At 39.4% G+C, this 25000-nt stretch overlaps 3 protein-coding genes across 3 annotated transcripts; 1 reads left to right on the top strand and 2 right to left on the bottom strand.

Annotated features, from left to right (window-relative positions):
• Positions 1-90: 90 nt before the first annotated feature.
• On the top strand, positions 91-3167 carry LOC121307597 (BUB3-interacting and GLEBS motif-containing protein ZNF207-like). The gene is made up of 6 exons (XM_041239795.1): positions 91-272; positions 685-777; positions 1473-1712; positions 1918-2080; positions 2429-2613; positions 2825-3167. Exons 1-5 carry the CDS (start codon positions 114-116, stop codon positions 2587-2589), a joined length of 816 nt encoding a protein of 271 aa, XP_041095729.1. The 5' UTR covers positions 91-113; the 3' UTR covers positions 2590-2613; positions 2825-3167.
• Positions 3168-5515: 2348 nt separating this feature from the next.
• Positions 5516-14289, bottom strand: LOC121307595 (sterile alpha motif domain-containing protein 9-like). Its single transcript, XM_041239794.1, has 3 exons — positions 13882-14289; positions 13045-13111; positions 5516-12466 (listed from the first exon to the last, which is right to left on the bottom strand). The coding sequence occupies exons 2-3, from the start codon at positions 13046-13048 to the stop codon at positions 7854-7856; spliced, it is 4617 nt and encodes a 1538-aa protein (XP_041095728.1). The 5' UTR covers positions 13049-13111; positions 13882-14289; the 3' UTR covers positions 5516-7853.
• A 1913-nt stretch (positions 14290-16202) lies between these two features.
• Positions 16203-24998, bottom strand: LOC121307579 (serine/threonine-protein kinase/endoribonuclease IRE1-like; the record flags this gene model as incomplete). The annotated part of the gene is made up of 13 exons (XM_041239777.1): positions 16203-18574; positions 18858-18925; positions 19518-19641; positions 20073-20200; positions 20542-20689; positions 20944-21143; positions 21242-21341; positions 21687-21876; positions 22219-22309; positions 23205-23463; positions 23615-23815; positions 24357-24472; positions 24920-24998. Coding segments are annotated over 13 exons (1932 nt in total), but the record flags the coding sequence as incomplete, so codon positions are not given.
• Between the last annotated feature and the right edge of the window lie 2 nt (positions 24999-25000).

Raw genomic sequence — 25000 nt, 5'->3', positions numbered from 1 at the left:
ATGGTTCTGCCAGCCAGTTTGTAGAGGTGTTTTATTTCTGGCTATTGTGAACTTTGTTTCCAACTTGAATTCAGTTTATATGTTTGTGTTTGTTTTTTCCTCCTCCACCAGGTATGCCTCCACCTGTAGGGCCTCGTCCAGGAATGCCTCTTATGGGACAAGGTCCTCCAGTTACTGCGCAAGGCTTGCTAAGCAGGCCTGCGCAACCTGTGGCAACAGCACCTAATCCACAGCCCTCCGTCACAAAACCACTGTTTCCCAGTGCAGGACAGGTATGACAAGCATGGGTTGTTGTGTTTTTACACTGGAACTATTTGCACATGAACTCTGCCAAAACCTTTTGAATGCACTGTCGGACGATTTGTAAATTTACATGATCGTGAAATTAACTAGTTGCAGTTAGTTACCACAATACACTCGTTTATTTATTGGGCTGTACACATGGGTGCCCTAAAATTTCAGGGCTGTGCCTTTAGTATTAAGAGCCTGGATATTTTAATAAATATCACTCGGCATCAAAAACTAAAACATTTGATCGTTTCGTCCTGTTGACCGACTCCTGAATCAAACATTGTGTAATGTTAATGTTCAGGTTTAACACGGTCCTGAAATAGAAGCTTCAGATTTTTCCCCACCCATTTTGTGACTTGGGTTTTCACTGTTTGCTCTTTCTTTATGCTACAGATGGGGACTCATGTTCCAAGCACAAGTTCAGCTTCATCCAGTGCAGACACAGTGTCAGCATCTTCTAAACCTCTGTTTCCTAGCACAGCACAAGTATGCAGGAGCTTGCAGATAAACTTCAGTTTGTGAAATTAGTGCTTTACAAATGCTTGCAATGGCATGCAGTGAATAAAGTGTATTGGTAACCTGTGATGCATTTAAGAAATGCATTGATATTACGTCTTCAGAAATATCTGAACGTAGAAATATAAATCTCAGGCCACTTATTTGAATTTCAACACGCTTTGCAACTTAACCCAGTGAATTGGTTTTCCCAGTAGATGATCCCCTTTTGTGTGATTTACTGCATGTTTAAACAGTCTTAAGTCTCCAAATGGGGGTTCAGTACAAATCTGTGAAGTTTGTTTTTTATTTTTTTGGGGGGGGTAGGGGGGGGATAGTTGCCAGACTATCAGACTATTTTACATTATGGGAACCCGAATGCACAGATTTGTGTTGAACTTACATGTAAGCTTTGCTCTACGTTACTTAGTCCCTTTGTAGCAAAGTATGCTTATTGATTGAGCTACAAAGTGTACTACTGAAGTGTTTACAGCTTTACTACATCTACTGTACAGTTTATAAAGCATGACATTAAAGATAACCTGGTGGTTGTTTTTTGGATTTTAGTTGGTGAGCTTTTGCAGTGGGTTTATTTTTCCCTTTTTCCCGTTGCTGATGTCTAAAAATGTAATTTGGTCTCTTTTTTTTTTTTAACTGACTTACATTTGTTTCTGTTTATTGAACAGGCTCAGCAGGCAGTGTCAGGACCAGTTGGTACTGATTTCAAACCTCTTAATACGCCTGCAACATCTGCAGAGCCCCCTAAACCAACATTCCCAGCATACACCCAGTCCACAGCTTTGACCACTAATGCAACAAACAGCACTGTATCTAAGCCACCAGCTACTGTCACAAGTAAGCCTGCTACCCTCACTACAACGAGTGCAACTAGTAAGTTGATCCACCCTGATGAGGATATTTCATTGGTAAGTTCTTGTATGTATTTTTTTAAATCTTCAACAGTAAGTAATATATAACCATTAGGTCAAAGTAGACTTAATGCAGTTGTAGTTATTGAGCTTTATCAATGCAATCTAAAAATAGTTATACTGTTTTGCATGCATTGAGTGTCCACAAATGTTGCAAGCCACTAAAACTGCTTTTTTTTGTCATTTTTATTTCTATTTGTAGGAGGAAAGAAGAGCACAGCTGCCTAAATATCAACGAAATTTACCTAGACAAGGGCAGCCACCTATGGGGGCTCCGCCTGTTGGGCCAATGGGGGCCATGATGCACCCCCAGCAAGGCATGCCCCCACAGCAGCCTGGAATGAGACATCCAATGCCCCCACATGGTAATGCTCTCGCATGTAACTCTAACCTTTGCAGCAAGTAGTGACCGTAAATATATGCATGCCAAGCTCTGTCAGTCATGATAGACTAAACTGTAATCCTACCATTTATTATATATAGTATGCAATTCTTTAAGCAGCATTATGAAGTAGGGGTGGAAATTGAGTAATCTAGTGCTCGAGTGTTAATTGATTACTGTAACCCACCCCTATTATAAAATTGGTTTAATTTTACACTAATATTCTATTGGTGTCTTGCTGGTGTTGCACAAAGATATATAAAAGATATACTGAAGTGCTGCTGAAATCTTAAGTTTGTCATACTGACACTTTTTTTTTTTCCTTTTACAGGGCAGTATGGTGGTCCACCCCAGGGAATGCCAGGCTACATGCCTGGAGGGATGCCTCCATATGGACAAGGGCATCCTATGGTCCCCCCCTTCCAAGGCGGGCCACCCCGACCACCAGTGGGAATGAGACCTCCTGTAATGTCGCAAGGAGGTCGATATTGAAGCTGATCCTCCGTCTCTTAATAGGTTTGGAGATTAAACCTTTTCTCATCTTGTGGTATTTTTAGTAGCCAAACTTCAGTGAAATTAAGGCTTCATTGTGACTTAAAACAAACAAACAACAAAAAAAACTGAGTTTGCAACGCATGGGACATTTCATGTTTTACATAACATTATTTGAACAAAAACTTGTTATTTGATACTGTGTGGCTTTTTTTCTTTTCCATGTTTCATTTAGGTTTTTAGAAGTGAAGTTTAGTAAATATGGTTCGTAATATTTTGAAGGCGCTGGAGTTACATGAACATACCACTTTTTAAAGGCAAGTTCTGTGAATTACATTGTTATACAGAATGTGAGGCCTTCACAGCACTTTATGTGCTGTTGGACTTCATGTCCCCAACATCGTTTGGTGAGGGCTTCAGGTACCATTTCAGAGTATCTGTATGTTACGTCTCAGTGTGACACAATGTTACATGTATTTAGATTTGTTCTGTTTCAGGGTTTTCTTTGGCCACAGAATAGATCTTGATTTATTTCTGTACTGCTGTAAAATTCATTGTAATAAAACGTGATGAAAACTTCAGTTGTTTTTTTCATGACCAGAAAAGGAACCCAGCATAAAGGTTTGTACCCAGCAGTGTGTGTATGCTGTGCAATGTTTATGAACACAAGACTTTTCAAACATGAGGCACCTTAACAAACTGTCCTTGGATGTCAAGTAGCTGAGGTCACTGAAACACACTACAGTGTAGTTAGAAATGTGACCTCAGGTTTCCCCAATAGAATAGTGTTACACATAACAAAGTATTGAGCCTCTCCACTGGATTCAGCCCAAATGCAGAATACTGTTGAATCCTAAAAATGGTCCACATGCTCATGGTGGTTCTGAACCTTATGCAAGGAATCTGGTCAGTATAACATTAATGTGATTTAATTAAACAAAATGCTGCATGTTTCACTGTATGCTCAACGGGTGACTGGTGTTTTCCCGAAAGTTTAGACTTGCAACTGGTAGTACAATCCAAAGTATTAGAAAGGGCTAGGCAAGCACCACAGAAATAAATGAAGCAAACAGGAATTTGTATGTTTAAGATATTGGGAGTAAAGGGTCTTGGTGATATAGTATACATTATTATTATTACATTGTTGTCACCCAAACTGCTTGTTAACATTCATATTTGTTAAGTTGCGTTAATTGTTAACCAGTAGTTGGATTTATAAATTGGCACATTTAAGATTTTTACACATTTTGTCTATCAATTGGAATTGCTACTGTAATTCTGTTAAACTATGGTAACCCCAGTTATTATCTTGCATCAGATCTGCATCTATCTTGGAATTTCCCTTACTAATGTAATTTTGAAAAGCCTAGTGCTTTTGAAGTAGATGTGTAGCCTTAATATGGGACCATAATTTAATATCCTTTTTCTGCATTGTCAGAGGATATTTTGGCCTAAGGCATCCGGAGTTTTCAGCATCCACTTGTGTGAATTGTAATCTAATGTGCCAATTTTTATTAGTCTAATAGTTTGCATGTTCAATCAAAAGGACGTTCTTTTCCTCTCTGCTGGCAGTTCTTGCCAAAGATTAATAAAATGGTTAGTTTAACAGACTGCCTGTTTGGTGGAAAATTGTTTAATTGCATGTTGCCTATAATTTAATTTGGCTGTCTTTTGGTTGCTAAAATTGGGATTTTTCTTCTCCCTGTAGCAATGCCATGGGAGACAGGCTGAGGCAGTCTCAGTGTTGCCCTGTACAGTCTGAGGCAAGTCAGATTTTTTTCATTTTATTTATTCAAGGGCTTTCACAGCTTTCTGGCTGTTGGATTTCCATGTCCCCAAACTTGTAGCAAGTTTGGTGAAGGCCCTTGTTTTTGTACAAATCAGGCTTTTATTCCATAGAGTATGATGGGCTCTACATTAGTATTGACTGAAATGAATAGTGTAGTATACCTCTTAAAGGTTATTCCATTTTAATTGTCACTCTGTGAAGCACTGCAGCAGTTCTGCATTGCAGTTAAAAAAAAAAAAAAAAAAAAAAAAATCACAGCTTTTGCACAACACTACACTGCACACAAAACAAGTATACCTTATTTTAAACTTGGAATCATGTGTTGTGAAGTTTTTCTAATAACGTAATGTAGAGCTCACATAATTACAACTTAATTGAAATACAAATGGGTTTATCTGCATATGTTCTTGTAGCTCGGTAAGTTTTTTCCTCCTTCCTCTTCAGCACTGATTTTTCTTTAACATAACAACCATATACAAATTAGAGCTTTTTTTACATAGGCAAAGCAGCTCATTTTGAATAGCCAGAACAGATGGAATTACTGGCAGGAATATTGGACTGACCTGCTTTATCGTACCACACACTGTGTTCAAGCTTTTATATCACTGGAATATTTCTTCTCCATGGGTGAAACGCTAAGGTATCTTGGCCCTGCTTGAAGTTTTTGCTTACACTATCAGTGTGCAAGTAATTCGGAGCTTGTCAAACTGCGCAATGTACATACTATCTGCTCCCCTAAATCAATCGTATTGCGTTAAACCGTTTATTGAAGCTGATGTACATACAAAACAATATTTACATTTTCACTAATTTTACTTGCAACCCTTGGCGTGTCTAAATTTAATGCCAGTTATGTCGGTGGCTTGAAATTAAATTTTGTAAAGATGAACTGTCTGTAAAAAGGGAAGGATCTTCCCCATCCCACACTCACAACCTACTGGTATAAAAGCAAACCTTTTTAATTTTACAAAAATATAATAGGCCTTGACTTCTGATAGCAATAACGCCCTCCATTTCTGGATTTACTAGATTGCGTAACAAGTTGGTAATATCCTTTTGTGTTGGGTTTCATTGCTGTACTATAGCCAGACTTTGTTATTCTAGAGTGGCACTGGTAATGGGTCAAGAGAATTCCAGGTTCGGTTCTTTAGCCATTTAATGTAATTTGTGTTTCTGTTAACTGTAGCAGCAACATTTCAGCACTTATTAATTACTGGTATTGAAGGAAAAGCCCAGAACACTGGCAGTACAGGTTAGTTTAATCTGTAAGTACCTGCAATTTTTAAGAATATATTTTGTTGAAATGGTCTTGTCTTGAGCAGAAATAGTTGATAGTGTGTAGCGCTTCTTTCCTGTTCAAATAAACATGCAATTCCTGTGTCAAGATTTATTATGTTTTCAATTGTGTGTGTGTGTATATAAAAAGTAGTTTCTGCTGCTGTCAAACATGTATTGGTATTACATAGATCCAAAGAAAATACACATTGGCTGTTGTCCTTTTTTCATGGATGCCTCTTGCCTTTTTTGTTGTCCAAATAAATAGGTTATATTTATTTAAACACTACTGTTGGTTTGTGGTTGGTGTGTGGTGTTTTTTTTGGGAGGGAGTGGGCGAGGGGGTTCCTAATTGCTTAACACTCCAGTACCAGTGATTCAGGAATGTAACTTTTTGGCAGAGCTGTGAGATTGCTATGTGTCCGAATCCTCACATAAGCAAGTTTATTTGGGTAAGTAACAGCTCCAAGCTGAAGGACCGCTTGGCAAAGGAATAGCTTGCATTTGAAATACCACTTTGCCATCATGCGGAGCACAGATTGTCTTTGGGTAATTCCCCAAATGTTAAGTGCCATACCCGCTTGTTGCCCAACCACGTCAAAATGCTAAGAATCTGGGCTATTCTATTATTTTAAATAACACAAAAAAAAAACCCAGACATGAGGTATGGCTTTGAATTTGGGTGTGTAAAGTTATGTGTTAAATGTGTGATTACGTGCCTCTGCAGAAAACTGGAGGCAGCAGTCTTTGTATTTTACTTCAAAAGGAGATGCTTTGTTACATAGCCTGTGTCAATTGCACCTGCAGCGATACACTGAATAAAATGTTTATTAAGAATCTTTTGGAAGAGAAATGAAGCCTAAAAAGGAATATTCTTAAGACACAACTCAAACCTAATTTGCCTTTTGATCTAAACTTTTGCAGATTTGTATTCAATTACATTTTATGGGGAAATATACAGTAGCCAATTGTAGATATCTGTGTGTTTACTGTCTGTAGAATGTGGAGTGACTGGCAAGTGATTTGACATACATTTCATGCGTGGGATTTTATTAACAATGAGCAACCTTGATGTTTTATCTTTTTAAATGAATTTGGCCTATTTTTAAAAGCTCACTTAATTCTTCACCCTTATCTTTTAATCTTCACTGCTACAGAGATTAAGTAAAATAACCCAGATATGTATTTACAGTGACACTCTTGAAGGTTTCCTGTGTTTCTGCTGTATAGTATCCCTTACTTTTTGGACAATGACTATTTACTCTTGTGTAGCTGGTTTGTAGCATGTTTAAGGTAGTAGGCATTAAAGATGACAAGGTCTTATGAATCTGCTGGAGATCAAAACTACAGAAGACAACCTTTTGAACAAATCTTGTAAGATGTTAACAACTAAATAAATGTTAAGATGTTGGTTACACAAGTGTGCATTTTTATTTTTGAACTTCCTCTGCAGTAAGTTTATTTTATTGCTGGTATTGTTTAATTAAACTCCTGTTTTATTTGATGCCCTGTAGGCTTGTCATACTGTAATAGAACATGATCATATACAGTAGTCTGAACTTTTTTTTTTTTTTTTTTTTTACCATGCAGTTTTTAGTCTTTGCTGGAATTTGCACAACCAAAAAAATTGCACTTTGGCAACATATTGTAAGGATCGATGGCAAACAACTTTACATTTCTGATGCTGGCTTTTTTTATTTTTTCCACAATGCACTCGATTTTACAAAAATGACAATTATTAAATCTGTAACCAAACATTTCCATTGTTCTATCTTCTTCTGTAGTTTTTATATTGATCTTGGTAAAGTATATATCTTACATCCAAAAAGCTGCTGCATAAAAATACATTTACTAACATTAGTAGCTGGAGGTTTTTTTTTTTTTTTTTTAATAAACTGCAATTAAGGTAAATGACCAGGATCAAACCTGAGGGTAAATTTAATATACAGTAGTTACATGCTTAATATAAAAACAAGGACTACACATCCTAAATTTTGAATTGAAATTCAGTTCTAATTAGTATTTAATAAAAGTTACAAAATTGTAAAAAATAAGGCATTCTTTAAAGAGTAAACCTAAGCAAATGTAACACATTCGAAGATATAATCATAAGTTGTTCATACTTTGTCATTTGGTCAGTTGCAGTCTTTTAAAAACCTTTAGCAAATAGCTACTTTGCGCAAAGACGAAAGCAAGTACATTAGTGAAGAACTTGAATGTTAAAAGCAACTGGACCATCAAATGAAAAACCCAAGTAAAATACTACATTTTCATTGACGTTAGGCATGGAAGCATAATGCAATGGAAGAACTCTGATCTTGCTGCCCTTGCAGGTGCCCTGTACAAAAACCGCACCATTCTCTGTCCATCCTTGAACACGCTTCAACAGCTGGGTAATTTCGGGTGTTGCCCAAACTTCACCACTGTGCCACTTCAATCTCTTTTCATTTAGAGTGCCATTGAGGAGTTTTTCAAGCTTGCTTCTGTGAATGAACCTGTCAAGACCTTTTCTCTGCCCTAAGAAAAAGTGCGTGAAGATTCGCTTTTTTCTTGGAGGCACATTTTTTATTTTTATTTCATACAGGTCTTTCAAGGTGCTGATCGCAGACATCAAGATTTTATTATGTTGACTAGGGTCCATGTCTTGTGATTCATCAGGCCAAAACAGCAAAAAATGCAGAAAGAAGGCACTGGTAGGAGACCTGTTGTTGCTCTGTTTATAGAGCTGCCGACTAAGTTCTTGAAGTTTCTGTAGAGTAACAAGCTTTGGAGAACGAGGTGAAGCACATCCTAGTGCAATCTGAGAGAATATGTAGTTCACCAGGTCTATAGGGTCTAGCTTTTCCTTCTGAAGGTCCTCAGGATACATGTTAATTATTTCTTCCAAATTTCTAGTTTTATGATCAGTCAGTAAAGAAAAGATGGTAGTAATGTTGCCACCACCAAGTTGGTAGATACGCATGCGTCTCATTAATGGAGTTAAACCCTGTGGATTCATTAACTCCGGTTCTTGGGTATCAGATTTGACCATGTCACTAAAAAAGCTTGCATAGGCAGTGGTTTTACTTAACAGCCATTTCCTGGGATTGTATAGGTGTTCCTGCTCTTTATGTTTTTGTTCTTCTTCATCACTTTTATCAGTTTGAAAGTAACTCAGATCTTCTGAAATCCATTCAAGAGCTTCATAAATGGTCTTCTGTAGGCCTTTCAATTGGCTGTGAAATTTGTGCCATGGCTTTTTGACTTCTTCTTGAATGTGATCAGTGAGCAGGTATTGTATCAGTTCTGACTTTCTATTTTCATTCGAAAATAGATCCACTGACTTAATGAGCTGCAACAACCGAAACCCAACGTCTACTTGCCCGAAGTAACCAGAATTATTCATAAAATCTTTTTCTGATTTAGCTGCAGCTTGAGAAGCTCTGAAGCACGCTATTGCCTTTAGTGCAATTTCAATGATCTCGGCAGTGTTTTCAGCTGTTGCTTCCTCTTTGTCCAGTAAATCATCTTTAACATAGAACCATTTCTTATAAACCTGACCTTCTGTGTGCAGAATGAAGGAGTCATGTGGCAGGTGTGATTTTGCTACTTCTGCCCAATGTTTGGCTTCCTCAAAATGTTCATGTGTGTAATGTATTCGTGCAAGTTGTTGTGCAAAGAATGGATCCTTGCCAAATCTCATATATGCAGCTTTTAAAAGTGCTATAGCTTTGGTTGGGTTTTCTTCATCGCATACATGCTCAATAAGTGGGGAAAATAAGCTATCAGTGTTGTCTCCCTTGCTTCTTTTGTAACGTCTCATGAAGAGATTCCTACTGAACTTCTTAAAGTCATCTCGTCCAAACCTGTGCTCAAAAAGCAAGTTTTCCTGAAGAAGATCCATTGCAATTGCACTCTGTTGCTGGTTACCTGAGAGTTGGTGCAGAATTTCCTTTGCAACTAACGGATGAATTATACGTATTGAAGAGATGTAGGTTGGATTCTCTCTCAAATGAACAAATACAAGTCTTGCTTGTTCACTTAATGAGTACTCAAAGTAATGCTGTCGGACTCTATCATTCTGTATTCCTAACCCCAAAAAAGCTTCACAGTGGGATACTGGGATGTAGGAGTTCTGCACATAGCAATTGAGTAATGCAACATACCTGATTAGACGAGTGACAAGAGATGAATGATCAATACCTTGTAACAGATGTTCCACAAAGTCTTTAATGTATTGTTCCTTAAATTCTTCACTCATCAAAACAAAAGTCAGGATGAACTGTGGTTCGTATTGTTGTTCAAGGTTCCTGCGTTTCTGAGCAAACAATTTCTTTTCCTTCTCAGTCAGTTTGTGTGTGACAGCAACTGTTTGTAATGGTAGGGCCCGGTACATCTTTTCAGGATCATGAGATCTTCCGCAGCTCAACAGAATAAAGCATAATGTTGATGGGCTGATTTTCATAGAGGCAATGGCATTTCCTAATTCGTGTCTCAGCTCGTCAAGGTATTCTTCATCACAGTCTTCCACCAATAAGAGAACTGGAAGACAATTATTTCTGTCCTTTTCCTCATATTCTCGGAACTGGATGGCATGCTCACAGACCGTTGTAACAGGGTAAGAAGGTTTTACAACTGCGCATCTCAGATCCCCTCTGAAGTTCCAAAGCAGCTGTCGTGCAACAGTGCTTCCACCACTGCCTGGATGATGGTATATGTTGATTCTTTCCACAGATTTTTTCGGTGGATTCGACTTTAAAATGCAGTCTAAAATTTTTGCTACATCTCTGTATGCATCACGCAGAATGAATTCGCCACAGTGTGTGTTGTCTGCTAGCCAAAAATGTTCCCAGCGTACTTTCCCTCCTTGATAAAAATGCCCTTCAGTATTTTTGACAAAGTCCTCATCAACACTTTTGATATCATCACATTGATCAATACTCAGTATTTCCAGGGACAACATTCTTTCTTCCTCAACACTTTTGAGTGAACACAACCCCTTGTTAAAGACCCTTAAATGTTTGGTTGTCCGTGTCTTAATGGGCTGTATGCTTTGGACTGTTTCATCTATATGGCTTATTTTCATTCCAACTATGCTTGCACAATTCAGTGATTCAAGGCTGCAAGAATCCTGTGCATGGCTAGCCCACTTGGTGAAGTTTTCTTTTGATTCTGAAATGGAAACTATATAGTCATTGCCATTCATTTCAGCATAGAATTCATGAAAAGTATGAACAAGTGGCTGTTCAACAGGAGACATCAAAAGAAAAAGTACAACAAATGAGCCCGTTGGAAGAATTTCATTGCAAATCACCGATATTGCCTTTTTAAGGTGTTTTTTCTTGGTTTTGATCCATGTCTTTTCATCACAGGAATTTTCATCACCAAGGTACTCACTGCGCCCATTGCAGAATATCCAACTGGTTTGATCAAACAAGTGCAAGTGCTTTATAAAGTCACTGATGCTCTGCCCACTTTCATTGGTGTAATCCTTCAAGAAGTGCAGGCTGGCTGCATGGTGCTCCTCATACTGACTACACAATCCAGATGATTTTGAGTCTGGGTCAAAATCAAATACACAGAAGATATTCATGTTCAGTAAAAAGTTGGTATACTTCAAACTCTCCGTTTCCCATTTGTTTGTGACAAGAATGTACCATTGGGAATTATCTATACGATTCTTGCCACAAGTTAAAAGGAGAGACAGCTTTCTTCCCAGATCTTCCGAATGCAGTGATGGATTTTGATAACTTGTGGATTCTGCTTCTTCTCTTCTCTTGTCCCTTTCTTGCATGCCAGCAATAAACTCAATGTGATCATCTTCACTGATTGGTTCTGTCTTGGCCCCAACTCTGCGATAGACTCTTTTCTTGTCAAGTTCAACCTTATTTGATTTTTCATTAAATTTAGGTAGACGAACTAAGTATATTTGACCTCTCACAGTCTTTACTGTGGGTACAATATCTACCTCGATCACCCAGTGTTTTAATTGGCTGTCTCTGTGAATGACTTCTATGAACTTCGGCAGTCGTATACACAGCCGCGCTTCTTCTTTTTGAGAAGGGGTCATGAAACATCTCTCTATGTAATCCAATGCATCGACATAGAAGTCTCTGTCATTCACAGGTACACCAATTATTTCTCCATGTACATGCCTAGTATTTTCCACACTGTCCATGACACCAAAGTGTATTGTGCCATTTGTACGAACATTCATACAACCACAGGCAAATCTGAGAACCTCGTTTGCAAACTTTGCTTGCAATTGAGTTCTATCTAACAGTGCAGCGGTGGCAAAAGACTTATACTCATGACAGGGTGTGATTCGGTCTATGATTCCTGATTCTGGCTGTAGGACTGTGTGCTTCACATATTTAAAGTCTATGTCACCTGTATCAAACGGCCGAGGGTTACAGTCTCTCTTGCATGATGACTCGCTGTCAGTCTTTGTTTTTTCTGTACTGCTCTCTTCCTTTGCAGGACCTGGTTCCTTCACCACGCTCACCTTCCGGTTCTTCTTTCCTACATTTCTTTTATTTTCAGCAGGGGAACCCTTTGCTTCTTTCTTCTGGAGAACAGGCTGTTCATTGCTTTGTGTCTCGTGCTGTTGTGGAGATTTTAACAGTTCATTTCTTTTACTCAAAAGAAGATCGATTTGGCCAGGTTTCATCCCAGTCTTGGCTTTTAGAAAGTCTTCTGTTATCCCCTTGAGGACTGGCCCTGTAACTTCATCCTCATGAAGTTTCTGTATGTATTGATCTTTCAATCCTATTAATTCCAACCAGGTGCTCACATGGTTTTCAGTCCATTTCTCAAGTGGTAGATCTTTGATCTCTGAATTTAAAAAAGAAGATGTAGCACAATGTAACAAGCTACTGTTAATTTTGTCAAGCAATTTATAATTAAAGTACTGGTCGTATTTTAAATACTCATTTATTATGTTGCTCAAGAATTGTTTATTGGAAGAATTTGCAATTTTCTTTCTGACTACACACCTTAATCTACTTACAAGCATCATCCAACCCTAGTTGTAAGATTTTTCATATTATCAGATTATTTATATCGTGCCTTTCATACAAAGCACTGTACAAAGCAAAGAAAATCACAATACAATAGATTTGTATAAGGATCCCAAAGCGTGTCTCACACACACAAAACTGCCAACAATTAAACCATTAAATTAAAAAGTCTAATAAAGAATCTAGAATAAAATTAGAAAATGTGTTTACTATATATATATATATATATATATATGAATTAAAAAAAGGTCAAAAAGACAATGCAGTTTAGATTGTAAAATAGAGCAGCGATCTTATTTTGAAACATTTATTGATAGCTGTATTAAGATTCAGGTGTAGATTTTATCAGAGCACTACAGAAGCAGCATGCTGAAATGAACTTTGAATATTTACCCATGTTAGAAGCCAATGTACTACTCGCACTGAAGATTGGGTTGGACTATATATTTACATATTCCACCTAAAAAACAAAATCAGAAAATAATGTTGTCTTGGTGTATGAATTGTGTGTAGATTTCTAATGAACTGGTAATTAGTACTGATTAAATACAATGTATGTACCATTTTTGTTAGTTATTAAAGACAGCTTTGTTCCATTCATTCGTAAATAATATTTAAAGCGTGAAAGGGATCTGTATCCGAGCAGTTACGCGTATCTATTTGGGAAGGATTGTGTGCATAATCAAGAAAAAAAGGGTTTACAATCAGATGCATTTCTAGCGAAAAACGACTTCACGAGCATGAGTGATTGCTACTTGTTTTTATTTATTATTTGGCTAGTTTTATCTGATGAAGCTTGTAAAAGAACAACGTTCCTCTCCATTTAAATAATTCACGCACATTTGACTCTTGTTATTCTTACTCTTGCCAACCCATTTCAGAGGGAGGGGGAGTGGGGGTGCACAAAATATCTCGTTATCAATCACTCGACAACACCCACAGTACAGAATTGTTCATTAGTGATCAACACAATGCGAATACTGTAGCGTGCACTGGGGAAGCAGCAGCAGCAGCAGGACTGGTGGGCGACGCTGGTACGCTCCTTTCGATGGGGCTGGCTCTTATGTACAGCAGTATCAGCGGTATGCTTTAGTGCGAGAGGTCCACACACACACACAGTACCAATAAATAAATAAAAAAAGACCCATAACAATAATGAATATAATGGATATAATTATTATAATACAACTTGTATTAATTTTCAAGAACGTGATCAAAACATCTGATTACCTGTGGTGGAGGTGCGCAGACCAGCGAGAGTGGAGTACAGCGTCACCCTGGCAGCTGGGCGGAGAGCAGCATTGCTCTGCTATTATACAGCCTGGGAGGGCAGCAACTTGCACGAAAATTGAATCCATTCCAAACAATTCTACAGATCTGGGGACAACACTCTGGGGCGGAATGACGTTTAGAAGAAACAGAACAGTGTGCACCCCCAGAGGTTTGCTATTTCTTTGGCCCTAGTTTATACAGAGGTTCTTACAAAGCAGTTTATTTTAACAAAATATTTTAAATGTTTGGTCCACAGTAGCTTTTAGTCGGCCAGCTTGTATTCAGATTTTCTTATGGAGATAAATGTATACATGTTTAAAAATATATAACCTCTATGTTTCTTTTTTTAGGCATTTATAGTGGAAAAGTTGTTGTTAATTTGTTTTTATAAAAATAAAAATAAAATCTGATGGCTACAGATGGCTCAATCCATCATACATAGTTATATATATATCATATATATATATATATAATATATTATATATATATATATATATATATATATATATATATATATATATAAAACGCAACACATAAAAGACACGCCCTAGAAACTAAAGAATCTGGAATTGCGTGACCCGCCCTATTATAGAGAAACGAAACTTAAGAGATGCATTAATTACCCTGCGGCTGTAGTGTTTGGACGGTTTTCTAGTTCTCAATATATGTAAAATACACATTATATTATTCTGATGATGATGTAGTTAAAAGCAACCTGTAACAGTGTTTCTGGAATTAAATCTCATACTAGTAACACGAACAACAAAATGGAAGGTCGTGGAAAACTAACTCTTTGAAAATAGAAATCATCTGTCAGACACGCCCTGTCAAAAGGGGTGCACTGAGCAGTAAAACAGACTAGTTCAGGGAACGTTCAATCGCAATATCAAGTTAAATGTGAACATTAATTTTTCAGGTATTGTTAATTAAATTATCTGTAACATTTCTTAACATATTTAACCTATTATTTGACATGAGTTTTACAGACCTCCAGCGGATTTAATAACTAATACATTTCAAGGTGTTTCTAAATGCAGAACGCTTCATTTCCCTTACGGTTCTCCTTACAAATACAATACGTCAGCCTACCTGAATTATGGCCGTTTGTTCTCAAAAAGGTCTTCAGTTTTGTCTTAAATTAGCACTATGATGTTTTGATTTAAAAAAATAATAACAAACCGATCTTAGTAAAAATAAATGAATACAAAATAAAAGTAAAGATACAGTAAAACTAAAGAATCTGGAATTGCGTGACCCGCCCTATCATAGAGAAACGAAACTTAAGAGATGCATTAATTACCCTGCGGCTGTAGTGTTTGGACGGTTTTCTAGTTCTCAATATATGTAAAATACACATTATATTATTCTGATGATGATGTAGTTAAAAGCAACCTTTAACAGTGTTTCTGGAATTAAATCTCATACTAGTAACACGAACAACAAAATGGAAGGTTGTGGAAAACTAACTTTTAGGCAGGCTATCCCTTACTGAAAAAAAAAAAAAAAAAAAAAAAAAAAAAAAAAAAAGCGCGTTTACTTAGTATTAACGGACCTAGAAAACACGGTATTTATATTTTCAGTAGTCAGGAAAAAATATATATAATAAAATGAAAACTAAACAAACAATATTAAAAACACGACCCCGACAGTGATTAAAAGTTATTATAATACAACTTGTATTAATTTTCAAGAACGTGATCAAAACATCTGATTACCTGTGGTGGAGGTGCGCAGACCAGCGAGAGTGGAGTACAGCGTCACCCTGGCAGCTGGGCGGAGAGCAGCATTGCTCTGCTATTATACAGCCTGGGAGGGCAGCAACTTGCACGAAAATTGAATCCATTCCAAACAATTCTACAGATCTGGGGACAACACTCTGGGGCGGAATGACGTTTAGAAGAAACAGAACAGTGTGCACCCCCAGAGGTTTGCTATTTCTTTGGCCCTAGTTTATACAGAGGTTCTTACAAAGCAGTTTATTTTAACAAAATCTTTTAAATGTTTGGTCCACAGTAGCTTTTAGTCGGCCAGCTTGTATTTAGATTTTCTTATGGAGATAAATGTATACATGTTTAAAAATATATAACCTATATGTTTCTTTTTTTAGGCATTTATAGTGGGAAAGTTGTTGTTAATTTGTTTTTATAAAAATAAAAAAAAAATCTGATGGCTCAAGTTAGGTAGTCATACATTAGTTTAATATATCATAATATATATATAGGTCCATATATATCAAATATTATATATATATATATAAAAAACACAACACAAAAGACAGCCTGGGAGGGCAGCAACTTGCACGAAAATTGAATCCATTCCAAACAATTCTACAGATCTGGGGACAACACTCTAGGGCGGAATGACGTTTAGAAGACAGTGTGCTTGTCTAGATCATTTCTGTATTACACCGGATGCTATGTCTTTGTCTCTAGTTTACTAGAGGTTTTTACTAGGTGGTCCACAGTGGCCTTTAGACCGTCAGCATGTACTTAGATGTTGAGGACAGCAGGACTGTGTTTCCCCGATACATCAATAAAATAACAGAATTTAAACAAAATAATTTAACACAAAAGTACAAATTACACAGAATTTATTTCAATTTCCGACAATGACAGATTTTCCATAACAATTAGTGCAAATAGAAAACATATTATATATAATCAATCCCGTTTTTATGATTACATATTGGTAAGAATTCATATCATCCCAAACCACTGAAGCACCCAATTTAAAACATACATTTTGATTATTTGGCATTTTACCTTGAAGAACTGCTTGCATATTAGCAACACCACAAAAATGCAGAAATTACAGCATTCTGAAACTTCATCTTAAATAAATAAGTTAGCTTTACAGGGGGGGAAGAAAAAAAAAAAAAAAAAAGAGAGATTTGCTCTAAAGAATATTCTTTAGGAAGTTCTAAAAATAAACAGCTTCTAAAAGCCAAGTACCCCCATTCAAATGAACTGTGTCTCTACAGCACTGGATATCCAAATAGGGATTAAAATAATAACTCCCCCCCCCCAACTGAAATCCAGCACCTAGTCCAAACAGATCATGACACGTCAAGAAATACTGCACTTACAGTAAAAAGTCCTCTTACAGATGTGTAAATAGCAAAAAAAAAAAAAAAAAAAAAAAATAAATAAACCAAACAAAAACAGGACTACCTTCCTAGTTAATGCAATGTTTTGAAAACAGTCCAGTGTCAATCCCGGTTGCACATTCCAAACATTGCTAAAATGCTTCAAATGATAATCTGGCACTTTGGTGAATGCATGTACAGTGAGAAGAAACAAAACAAAAAATAATTTAAAAAAAGGCCCACCCCAACACACTGTTTCACTGGTCTATTTTCAAACTGGCTTCAATTATACAGATACCACTGAGCTTTTTCATTAAATAGATTAATAAAGTCTCCAGTCATTCCCCTCTGCCTCCAACCAGCAAGAGGCAGGGCAGCTGTGATCTGTGAATGAAACTTGAGGAAAGCGTTACATGAAAGCCCAGCTTCTAGCCAACAACACGAGAACGAAGAGCAATTCCACTTGGAAAGGTTGTAAACCACTGAAGCAGTTCTCAGTGTCTACTACTTTGAGGGGAGGGACGGTGTGTTCCTATTGAATGTGACAGACACTCCCGTGGCTGGAGAAGTGATTGATTACACAAGCACACACACTCACCTGTGATCCACACAGCCCTGGTTAGTATTTACTGTACAGAACATTCACCACACCAAGGGTTTCCAAGGGTGTACCTGGTCACGTGACAAGGGGAATCAATAGCTGTTTTGAACCCATGAAAGATAAGAGGCCAATGCCATGCAAGGGATTTTCCACAGAAAAAAAAAAAATAGTAAAATGAGCCCTTTAAATACTGAAACTCGTATTGGGTGGGAGGGACCGAGACCCTCATGTTTAAGCTACATGAACAAAGTAAAAAAGAAAACCATTCTTCGATGGACAAACGTTAAAAAAGTGTTGCACCTTAATGCCTAAAAAAGTCTTACAAAAAAAAAAAAGATATATATTTATTCTTTAAATAGCAGAGTTAGTATGACCTTGCCATGGAACCTGCTTCACAGTAGAGCTGATAAAACGATACTTGATTTTCCCATCACACATCTTGCTGTCCAACAGTGCAGCAGCTTGTGCACGATGCACCACAAATCAAATATAATAAGAAAAAAAGAAACTAAAAGTTTAAAACAGGACTGAAAGGGTGTCAATGCCGCAATAGCAGCAGGACTGTCCTCGTCACTCCCAGTCAGTTTAAACACAAGCGCGGTGCAGAAAGCAGGCTGTCCGCTCCCATATCCTTCAGACACGCTGCAAGGGAACGAAGGCACTTCGCATTGAGCTCAGTCCACCACGGAGCTCAGCCTCGGTCCTGGAATGTCTCTTGCGGAGTGAGGCAATGCCGCTCACGGAGAGTCGCCGGTCTCGGGCAGGGGTGAGTGTCTGTGTCGCTGCTCCCCCTCCCCTGTGTAGTAGTAAGGCTGGAACAGCCTCTCCTCGCTGCAGAGCTGCATGGCGTGGTGCGTGTGGAGCAGGAGGTGGGGGAAGCGGGATGTGAAGTAGCACACAAAGTGATCTGGGATGGACCCCAGCGTCTCCTGCACTTCCACAGGCAGCTCCCTGTAGTGGTGCTTCTGTCCAGGGGAAAGAGAGACACAATACAGTGTGGGGACAGGTCGGGGTTATTCAGGGAGAGACAGAGACACAATACATTGGGCTAGCACATTAATACTTCAAATCCAGTTATTATCCATAACGTTGGCATGATATTTTCTTGGGTTTTAGTTTTGGAGCACAGCAATGTTAATAAACCTCAAATACATTACAGGACAGAATGCAATCCCTTAATCTCCTGATTTCATAAAATAAAAACACTTTTGCTAAGGCTGTTTTTAAATAAGTTAGCGAGACATTTACCTTGTTTCTCATCGCACGAAGGAGATCTCTTACTGAACCTCCTTTATAGGATCGGAATTTTCGGAGATCTGTTTAAAAAAAAAAAAAACAACTTTGAATGTTCGTTTTTAAACAAGTGAAATAAAGTAACAGTCTGCTGAACAGATTCCATAAAATGATCTCAAGCATCTTCGACCCGGACGTTCTTTTGTGTTTTGTTTCCCCATTCAGTTCACAGGGATCTGAAGTCAGTTCTTTTTGTTGAATTGATCAGGAAAACACATTTACACAAGCTTCTTCCAAAATTCACCAGAGTGGATAATATTGCTAAAGTTACACCGACACCTAGTGCAATAACATTGTAAAGAACAGAGTCAACTTAAAGGAAACCAGACAGGGCTCAAACTACAAAGAGTTGTTTGAAAATAGAAAGGGAAAAAAAAAAAACTAAAGATTTTACAAAACAATAACTAACTAACTCAGAATGCCGATTCCACAGCTTATACACGGACCCAAGATGTTTACTGGAGTCTCAACACATTCTACTGCCCCCAAGTGGCTGCTACACGCAACTACAGAAATATCTGAGCGGTCCCAACATTGGAGTTTAAACAGGCCACCCCCCACTCTCTTATTGTCCTCCATCTGCCTTTCTTTTGTAGTAAAGGAATGCCGTCTCACCTGTTTGTAAAGGTACAGTGATGTGCTCTCTCCAGTCAAACTTCACCACGCTTCTTCCTCCTCGCTCTAACTCTTTCACTATGGGCCCATCCAGAGGCTCCTTTTCTATCCGGTCGCTCACATCCTGTAAAAAACAAAACGTTACACATTCGTATCATTTACTAGATTGACAAAGGATCACATTACACGAGGACGCTAATCATCACTTTTAGGAGAAACCTTTATCAGCGAATTTGACTACTTTCTTTCCGGTATGCAATAGAAATACAGATATAACCTGCTGTTTTGGGTCTCACCGTCTTGAAACTGTGGTTTGTTGCTTATTTCAAATGAAACAGTCTTGCCAAGAAGTCTAAATCTCAGTTGTATTCTTATTATATTAGGTGTTTTTTTTTAATGCTGAAATTATCAAGATAAATAAACTACTTATAAAAAATTTATGCAAAACCAGTGATAATGCAGCAGCTTTCACACTGCAGAATATCCACTGTGCACTGCGAATGGCTTTCAGGAGTAAAAACTGAAGGCAAGACAAACAAAGAGACGGACACCGACCTGAAAGAACTGCAGTTGTTTTTCTAAGCCCCAGAAGAAGGGGTGTTTTAACACACACTCCGCTGACGGACGCTTTCGAGGGTCCATGCTTATCATTTGCTGAATTAGTTCATTAGCAACAAGGCCCTCTGAAAGAGAGAACAAATCAGTGCATCAGGAACACATTCTGCAGAAAAGCATCTCACACATACACCCGATACAAAACAATAGAAACACACTCGACAAATGTTCCAAAGATAAAGCCAACAGCTAATAAGAAGATATATAAATCTAAAATATATGATTAGGCCACAAATAGACTTTATAGTCACTGCAAACCTGCAGTGTTTTTTTTGGTCCACACCATATATTTCATTATATACATAACATGAGCTCCTCCACTATCCCATAATGTAGGCGCTGAGTGTGGACGGTAGATATTTGCTGTGTAACGCAGTGATCTGGTGCTGCAGTAAAGAAGCTCACTCACCATGATTGTCGGGCTGGAACTGGTCAAGCATGTAAGTGCCCAACAAAATATTGGCTTGCCGCTGCAGGGACTTGCCAAATGGGTGGCTGCCTTCGGACACTACATAGTAGAACAAGCAGCCAGCGGAGAAGATATCAACAGCATAGGTCTGAGAGGGAGAGAAGAAACAAGAAGCCAACGAGCAAGTTAAACACTGCAACACGCCAGTGACCAAGCAGGTACATAACATACTTCAAATAATGCTAGACCTTCATGCAATTGAACTAGTTTGTCGAGCAAATCTAGGTGGGTTATCATTACAATAATAAGTAAACCCATGCAACAAACTAACAAAGGCAGATATAAAGCTGCACTGAGTCAGCACGCTTCATTCCTCACGCCCCACACAGATGTGCTGCTTACAGGGTTCTCCTTGCAGTCCTCATTCAGCACCTCCGGAGCGATCCAGCCCTCTGTGCCAGGGACCCCCGACCTGCGGCTGAAACTGTGCCTGCCGACGGCCAGCTTCTTGCAGAGCCCGAAGTCCGAGATCATGGCTTTCACCCGGCCGTGCGCGCTTGGCATGGAGAGCAGGATGTTGTGGGGCTTCAGGTCCCTGTGAACTGAATGGAAAACAAAACGAGAGAACGTCAGGGTCGAGCTTCAAAACATATCCCAGTGTAAAACTACTGTACTCTACAATGCAGGAGAACTAACGCACCAATATTGAGAGAGTGCAGGTAAGCCAGACCGGACATCGTTTGCTGCAGCAGAGAAACTGGATCCAGACCGTGGCGGTCAAAATCTTTTTGCTCTACGTACTGTGAACATAAGAAAATACAACAAATCAACATAAACATACTGTAGAGGCTTCACATTGAGCACCAAAACACACATATTAAGCAGATTTTATTATCCTTTGAAAACATATTTGTCAATTTTAACAATTCCTACTAAGCCTATGGACAATTTGGGACAGTTTTTTTTTTTTTGTTTAACTCGCATTGTAATGTGTTCTGGTACTTGTAGTCCTGCACCTTATAAAGAAAAGAAGCAGACGAAAGACCGCTGAATGCATTGGGATGAGAGTTACCAAAACCTGACCTATCCTGGTGCACTTGGTCACCCAGACTAGATCCCGACACTAAGTGTTCCCAATGGTGTACCTCCTGCAGAGTCGCTGTGCAGAGCTCGATGGCGATGTACTGGAACTGCCGGTCCTTCTCGGTGCAGAAGTAGCGGATGACATTGGGGTGTTCGTCAGACTCGCGGAGCAGCTGCACCTCCCGATCCGCGAAGCTGAAGCACTCGGGCAGGATCCTTTTCACCGCGACACCCCGGTTATCAAACCTGCCCCTGGAACAGCAACAGCGTCAGGGACGGAAATGCGACTCCCATTGTTTTACTAGGAGTTTTATAAGACACACCTGAGTTGGTTACCTGTACACTGGGGCTAATAGAGTTCACAGTAAAGCCTGGAATATGTGAAATTGCTCTGCAATAGTCTTATTCCCATCCAAACATTGCAAGATTACTACTTACTTACACTGTTAACCCTGTACTGCCCGCAGTACATCACAAATCAAGACAGACAAGTTAAAATAAGTCAACTTTTACAACGTCTTTAATTTTTTCCAATCTGTTCAATGATTGCCCCAGCTGCCCTCCATGTAGCGCTCTGCTCTGCTTCACACTTACTTGTATACAATGGTGCCTTCAGCCCCGTGGCCCAACACTTCTTTTGGATTAAATGCAATGTTTCCAACCCTCACTTCATTAGAATCGTCATCTAAAAACAAGAGAAGTAAATGCACTTGAATCTCAGTGACTGACAAGGCTTGCCATGTGTAATGCACAATGGGGTTCACTTTACTCCGGTGTGTGTGTTTGTTTTGCAGTATAAACTTCAGACAGCTTGATGAACAATTATGACAGAAAATGCCAGTGTCAGGAATAATGGACAGGATATTATGTTTTTTTTTTAATTTTATTTAGTCGTCATCAGTGGTTTTTACCCCGGTTTTCTCCCCAATTTGGAATGCCCAATTATTATTTTTTACCCGGGTACACCGCTGCAACCCCCCGGCGACTCAGGGAACGGAGGCTGGAGCGCGCGTCCTCCGAAACGTGCTCCTGCCAATCTGTTATTATCCGGATCCACAGCGAGGCCACCAGACCTGTAGTGCCGGAGGACAACACAGATATGATTGCTCCCCTGCAGAGCCGCAGGCGCCCTATCTGCCACAGGGGGCACTGGTGCGCGGTGAACCGTGGATTGCCCTGCCGACCTAAGCCCTCCCTACCCAGGCGGCGCTTGGCCAATCATGCACTGCTCCCTAGGAACCCCCGGTAATGGTCGGTAATGAACCTACGATCTCCAGGCTATAGCGCGCATCCTAAACCCCAATCGGAGCGCCTTTACTAGATGCGCCACTCGGGAGCCCCTGGACAGGATAGCTTAATAAACCAAATAAACAATTGGTACTATTAGCAAAGCTGTTCAATGTCAGCTTTAATAGGGAAAATGAAATAAAGCATGAAATTGATCCAGACTCTTGAAGCCGACAGCAGTCTAGTTTCCTGAACATCAAACTTTACTTTGTATTCAAACAGACTTTGTATTGCTTCTTTATGCGGCGTGTTACAGTGAGCAGAGCCCGCGGGCTGCACTGCGGTGCGCTGACCTCCTTCGTCGTGCTCCGTGGCAGAGCTGCCCATCTCGGACAGGGACAGGTTGGAGTGCAACGAGTGGTTGGAGGCGCGGGGGCTGCTGTTTGCGGAGCTCTCGGTGCGGGTGCGATGGGCCACGTCCAGGAAGTCGGGATCCTGGCCCAGCTCGATCGGTGGCTGGAACACAAGCTGCTGTCTCTGCAGGAGCTCGATCTTCTCCTCCATCTGCTTCTGGAACTGCTGGTGCTGCAGCTGCTGCTGCTTCTGCACGTTCTGACAGGGCCCACAAGAGCACGGGGATTAGAACCATTGACAAGATAGCAGGTTGTCAGTACTCTGTACCAAAACACATTTAGAAAGATCAAATTACAAGGAAAAAGAAAAAAAAGGCTATATTGTGTCCTTGACGAATGCAGCGCTGTACCTTTGGGTATGTGATGACGAAGGCCACCCATCCTGCCAGGAGGAAGGTGCTGAATATGACAGTGGCCATGTCCTTCAAGATCGAGTCCACTGGGGCTTCCAGCTTGTGCTGCTGCTGCTGCTGCTGCTGCTTGGTCTCCTCGATGAGGTCAACGATGGGAACCTGAACCTGCTGCTGCTCCTCTCTGTCCATGTCAATTACCTGCCCGGACAAAGAAACTCCTTTAACAGAGAGCCGCCACATTGGCTTGTGGCTCAAGGGCCAGCAATTACAGTGAGCTTTGTGTCGGGTTTAGAACCAGAGTGGCTGCTACAGGCGGTTAGTTTCAGCTCCCCTTCAAACAGATGGTCGGCTGGCGGCACCACTTCTAAACTTACACTTCCCATACTGAGAAACTGCCTTGTTACTGATTGCTCTCTAATCTGTCAAACACGGTGTGAACTGCATTTTTATTAGTCACTTTGTTCCTATTTTTACTGGGAAAAGGTCCGCACTCGGAAACAAGGCTCTTGTTTCTCTGTTTTATACAATGTACGTTACTCTCGCTTCTGATTTTAGTGCACTATGAAGCCACAGTTTCCCCAATATCTGGCTTGAATTAATAAAAACCACTTCAGCTCTGCAAATTATTCTGCATCGTTCCAATGAACTGCTGCAGTAATCTGGCTTCTTAATTTCAGTGCACTACAATGAAAGTTTTTATTTAAAACACGAACACCCCTCCAGTCCTGCCTGCACTCGCCTCCTCTTTGTTCTTTTCAGCCCCGGTGGGAATGATGTTCTCCGGGTGACGTGGGATGTTCTCGGGAAACTTCTCCAGGATCTTGGTGTGGGCCGCGGGAGGGGTTTCGTGATGACCTGTTGAGTCAAAACTTTCAGTTCAATCTTTCCCCCCCCCCCAATTGTCTCCCATTCAAAATCTGCTAGCCGGAAGCCAAAATAAAATAAGTAGTTTTCATAAACATATTGTGATTCAAACAGACAACAGATCCCAGATTATAATGAACCAAACCACTGCTTTAGTAAGCTGTACAAACTTTGTCGGATCAAAAGGTTTTATGAATTGTATTTGTGAAACACAGCAACAATAATATATATATATATATATATATATATATATATATATATATATATATATATATATATATATATATATATATATATATATAGACACACACACACACACACACACACACACACACCTATATATACATATATCAGTAACGCTACCAAAAATAAACCGGGCCATGTGCTGTTCCACTGAGCCACTAGAGGGCAGAGCTGGTTTACTGAAGCCATGCTTACCTATCAGCAGCCAGTGGTTCCTCATGTAGTTGATGCGGTCCGTCTCCTTGAAGCCCCCTGTGTTGAATTTGACATCAGTGC

Source organism: Polyodon spathula, chromosome 57 (genome assembly GCF_017654505.1).
Source record: "Polyodon spathula isolate WHYD16114869_AA chromosome 57, ASM1765450v1, whole genome shotgun sequence".
NCBI lineage: Eukaryota > Metazoa > Chordata > Actinopteri > Acipenseriformes > Polyodontidae > Polyodon > Polyodon spathula.
The sequence above is the reverse complement of the archived record's forward strand: the minus strand, read 5'-3'. Positions and strand labels throughout refer to the sequence as shown.